Below are 4,510 nucleotides of genomic sequence, written 5' to 3'. Positions count from 1 at the left end.
GCAGTTCAGATACACAGCCCATACCTTTTTTTTTTTTAAGTTTAAGTAGTTTAAAATACCGTTTGAGACATACTTACTAAAATAGTATTTGTTGTTTATCTTAAATTCAAATGTGACTGGGCATCCCGCTTTTAATTGGCTAAATCTGGCAACTTTTCTCTGCTCTCCATTCTTCTCTCATTCCTTTCCTGCCTCATGAAACTGTGCCTGATTTCTCTATCTGTAAAATGGGGTTAATGATGGTGCCTGCCACATAGGTTGTGGTGAGGATTAAAGGAAGTAAAATATTCAAACCCCTTTAGACCAGTGCCTGGCATATACTAAGTCCTGCATATGTGGTATCTTTTAATATAGTTAAGGATACTTATTATTCTCCAGTGCATACTGATTGAGCACCTACTATGTGTCAGGCACCCTGAAAAGTGCTGGGCACCGTGGACAAATGGGCCTGACCATTGCCCTCATGGAACTTCCATTCCAGTGGGAGACACAGGCCAGAACCCCCCCCCCCCAAAAAAAACACAAAAAAACAAACAAAAAAAAACCAAATCAGTATAGACTTACGACTGTTACACATACTCAGAAGGGATCCACCAGATAGAATTATGGAAAATAAGAGGAGGGGCGCTGTCTTGGTAACTGTCCCTGAGGCTTCCCTGAGGAGGTGCCATCGAAGCTGGGAGCTGAAGGGTGGGAAGGCTGGGAAGTGAGTCCTGGGGGAGGGAACAGCAGGTGTGACCCTTTGGTGGATGAGGGCGGTCAGAATGAGGGCTGTGGCTGCGGGGGGTGTGTGTGGGGGAGGTGTCCCCGCTGGCCTCAGGCCTGGAGTGAGGCCTCTGGGAGCATTTGAAAGCCAGCGCTGCCACTTTCTTGCTGAGTGACTTTGGGCAAGACGCTTCCCCTTCCTGAGCCACCCTTCCATGTATGTAAGAGGGGACCTGGGCAGAGCCTGCCTCAGCGGTGCTGGAGGAGCAAATGAGATAATGTAGCTGTGCTAGATCCCAAACGGCATTTCTGTGGCAGCCATGGCATTTTACAGGTGTTTTTTTGTTTGTTTGTTTTTTAAGATTTTTTTAATTGATTTTTAGAGAGAGAGAGGAAGGGAGAGGAAGAGAGAGAGAAAAACATCAATTTGTTGTTCCACTTATTTATGCATTCATTGGTTGACTCTTGTATGTGCCCTGACTGGGGATTGAACCCACAACCTTGGTGTATCTGGATGATGCCTAACCAGTCGAGCTACCTGGCCAGGGCCTCTTCTCTAACACTTTAGACCTTGTGTTCTGGGCGGGGGCTCTTGGGACTGCTGGCCCCCTCGGCTGTTGCAAGCTGTGACAGTGCTGTCCACTGACTGCTCTAGCTGGCGCAGGCCCCCAAGAGAGCCCTGGTGTTCCCCTCCCTGAGACTGTGTCATCGCCCCGCCTTGCTTTCAGGTCCACCCTGAAAATGAAGAGTGGACTTGCTTTGAGCAATCTGCCTCGCTCGACATCCGGTCCTTCTTTGGTTTTGAAAGTGCCTTGGAGAAGATCGCCATGAAGCAGTACACAGCCAACGTCAAGAGGGTGAGAGAGAGGCTCCATCCGTCACAGGGAGAAAAGTGCACAGACCTTGGGGGCTGCCAGTCCTGGTTCAAAACCCGCTCTGCTACTTGACAACTCCTGTGACATCACGCAAGATCCTTAACCTTCCTCATCTGTAGAATGGGTATTCTAACAATGGCCATATTGCAGGAGATGATGGTTGGACAGCAAGCCCGTAATGGGGGCACCATAATCACTGTCCTGATTGCTCCCAGGCTTGTGTGTAAACTCTGTGGACACAGAAGGGACATTGTATGATGCTTTTTCCTGGTTAAAATTGTCCCCGCTTGGTTTAAAGATCTGAGACACATCACTGAGCAGAGGTCTTTAGTGTCATGAAACAAATGAAATCCATTTTAATAATATATTTTGTCCAATGGGTTATCAATATAAAACTTACTTGGGAGCTATTTTACGTTCTTTGGTACCAAATCTCGCAAATCCGATGTGTATTTAACATTCACAAAACATTTCCATTTCGCTTGGCCACATTCCAACTGCTTAATAGCCACGTGTCAGGGCTGGGACCAGAGCCAGGTGGGGGTGACTCCCAGGCTGACGTTGGTTACACCGCTGTCCTGCCCTGGTGCTGATGTGTCTTGGTTCTCTCTGGCTCCCAGGGGAAGGAGGTGATTGAACATTACCTGAACGAGCTCATCTCCCAGGGCATCTCTCACATTCCCCGGTGGACGCCTGCCCCAGTCCGAGAGGAGGACACCAGCTCCCAGGCTGGGCTGGGAGATCCCGGCTCGCTGGAGGTCCATGGGCCCAGAAGCACCCAGGGCCCCGCTGAAGAGATGGTTGGTACAGAAGGTAGGTGACTGTGGCTGAGGCCCGAAGTCCTAGGAAGTCTGCATGGGGTTTGCTCATTCTGTGGGGGGAGAATTGCATGGGTCCCCTCGGGGATGGGCCTGGTCCCGGAATGACAGCCTCCTCCCTCTCACGGCTGCTTTGCCCTCTCTCTCTTCCAGCCCAAGAGCCAGAACTGGTTTATTTCTAGATCAGGAGTTCACTTGATCTGGTGCCTTTGGGCTCCCCTTTTCTCTGGTTTGATTACTATTTTAGATTATATGAGCAATGCATAATCATGGCGGGAAAAAATCCAAGTAGGAAGTAGGATTCCTCTGCTCTCCTTGGAGGCAACAATAGTTTTGTGTTTGTGAAACTATCTAGGCACTTATACATGCATAATATGTACATACATACATACATACATACATACATACATATGTAACCTATGCTGAACAGAGGAGAGCATATTATACATTCCATTTGATACTTCGTTTTTTTCACTTAGCAATGTTTCTTGAACAACTTCCCATATCAGTGCAGGTGTCTTAGCACTTTGCAGTATTTCATGGTGTGGTTACACCACAACTTACTTATTAATAAACATTTATTGATTATTTTTAGTTTATTTAGCTAGTGGCCTACTGATGGATATTTAGGTTGTTTCTGGTTCTTTTAAAATTACAAAAATGTTTTTAAAATATTTGCATGAGTATCTACACAGCATATAATTCAAAAGGTGGAATTGATGAGTTGAGGTTATGTGCAACTAAAATTTTGGTTGATTTACCAATTAGGCCTGCAAAGAGGTACTAGGCAATGTTCCACCAAAAGTGTGTAGCTGTGTTTACTCCTGGCTTCACTATGGCTCCCTGCAGGACAATTATTAAACACTAGAGGCCCGGTGCACGAATTTGTGCACGGGTGGGGTCCCTCGGCCTGGCTGGATATCGAGGTCGATTGGGGGCGGGGGGCCGGCCAGCCAGAGGGGAGAGACCATGGGAGGTTGGCCGGCTGGGCCCGCCCCCCCAATCGGTCGTTCGGTCACTTAGGTTTTTATATATATAGATTTTAAACTTAAAGGCAAAAAGTGACCACTAGTCGATTAGTGATCACCTCTTTCCTATGAGTGAGGCCAAGTATTATTTTTTCATGTTTAGTGACTCTATTTAACTTTTTTTGTGAATCCCTGTTCTTGTTCTTTGTCCATTTTCCTATTTGTCCATTAATTTCTTACTACTTTGTGAGAGCTCTTTGCATATTAAGGCAATCAGCCTTTTGTCACATTTCAGACTTGTATTGACATGGGAAATGTTCACAATATGATGTTAAAGGAAGAAAACCTAGGATACAAACCTCACATCCCCCCTGAATCTAGTTTTAACATGTGTACTTGTGCTCTTGACATGTCAGTGTCTCCTAGGCACATGGAAGTGTAGAGCTTGCCTGACTTAGAGAAACTCTATGTAACCAAAAATACATCTGAGGTTGTGTTTAGGAAGAACAAAATTCACCTATTTAACAATATTTATTCTGCACCAACTGTGTGTACTAGCTGGATGCCATTGTGTGTGTGTGTGTGTGTGTGTGTGTGTGTGTATTTATATTCTTTGGTCAATCCTCACCTGAGGACACTTTTTTCATTGATTTTTAGAGAGTGGAACTGGGAGAGAGAGAGAGAGAGAGAGAGAGAGAGAGAGAGAGAGAGAAACATTGATGTGAGAGAGACACATCGACTGGTTGCCTCCTGCATGCACCCGGACTGGGTCTGGGGATCAAACCCACGACCTTTTGATGCATGGCTGACACTCTAACCACCGAGAAACTGGCCAGGGCATACATACATGTTAATAATATTAAAACGTTTTTTTTTTACAACGCTGCATTTCTGTCCCTTCCTGTGTATACACTGTGCAGGCCGTGCCCTGTGCCCTCCTGTTTTACACAGCCCTTTCCTTCCTTCTCTGTCTGGGTTGTCCACAGCGGGGCTGATACTCAGGATGGCTGGTGGAAGGCACTGCGTGCTCTGGATCACTGCGCCTTTGTGTTCGGGTGAAAGGGGCCTTCACAGCTGCCTGGGGGCTGGAAGGATGCTGGTATCTCCTGCCTCCCTTGTGTTTTCTCCCTCAGCCCTTCCTTGC

The 4,510-nt window shown here is 46.7% G+C and overlaps 1 protein-coding gene across 1 annotated transcript in view; it reads left to right on the top strand.

The window, feature by feature from the left end:
* Nucleotides 1-4,510, top strand: part of SEC14L5 (SEC14-like lipid binding 5) — a 46,785-nt gene that overhangs the window by 20,115 nt on the left and 22,160 nt on the right. The window contains exons 4-6 of the mRNA XM_014545082.1: nt 1,274-1,337; nt 1,434-1,562; nt 2,201-2,393. Of these exons, the coding sequence (XP_014400568.1) occupies nt 1,274-1,337; nt 1,434-1,562; nt 2,201-2,393 (386 nt within the window). The remainder of the gene's footprint in view (nt 1-1,273; nt 1,338-1,433; nt 1,563-2,200; nt 2,394-4,510) is intronic.

Source organism: Myotis brandtii, unplaced genomic scaffold (genome assembly GCF_000412655.1).
Source record: "Myotis brandtii unplaced genomic scaffold, ASM41265v1 scaffold397, whole genome shotgun sequence".
NCBI lineage: Eukaryota > Metazoa > Chordata > Mammalia > Chiroptera > Vespertilionidae > Myotis > Myotis brandtii.
The sequence above is the reverse complement of the archived record's forward strand: the minus strand, read 5'-3'. Positions and strand labels throughout refer to the sequence as shown.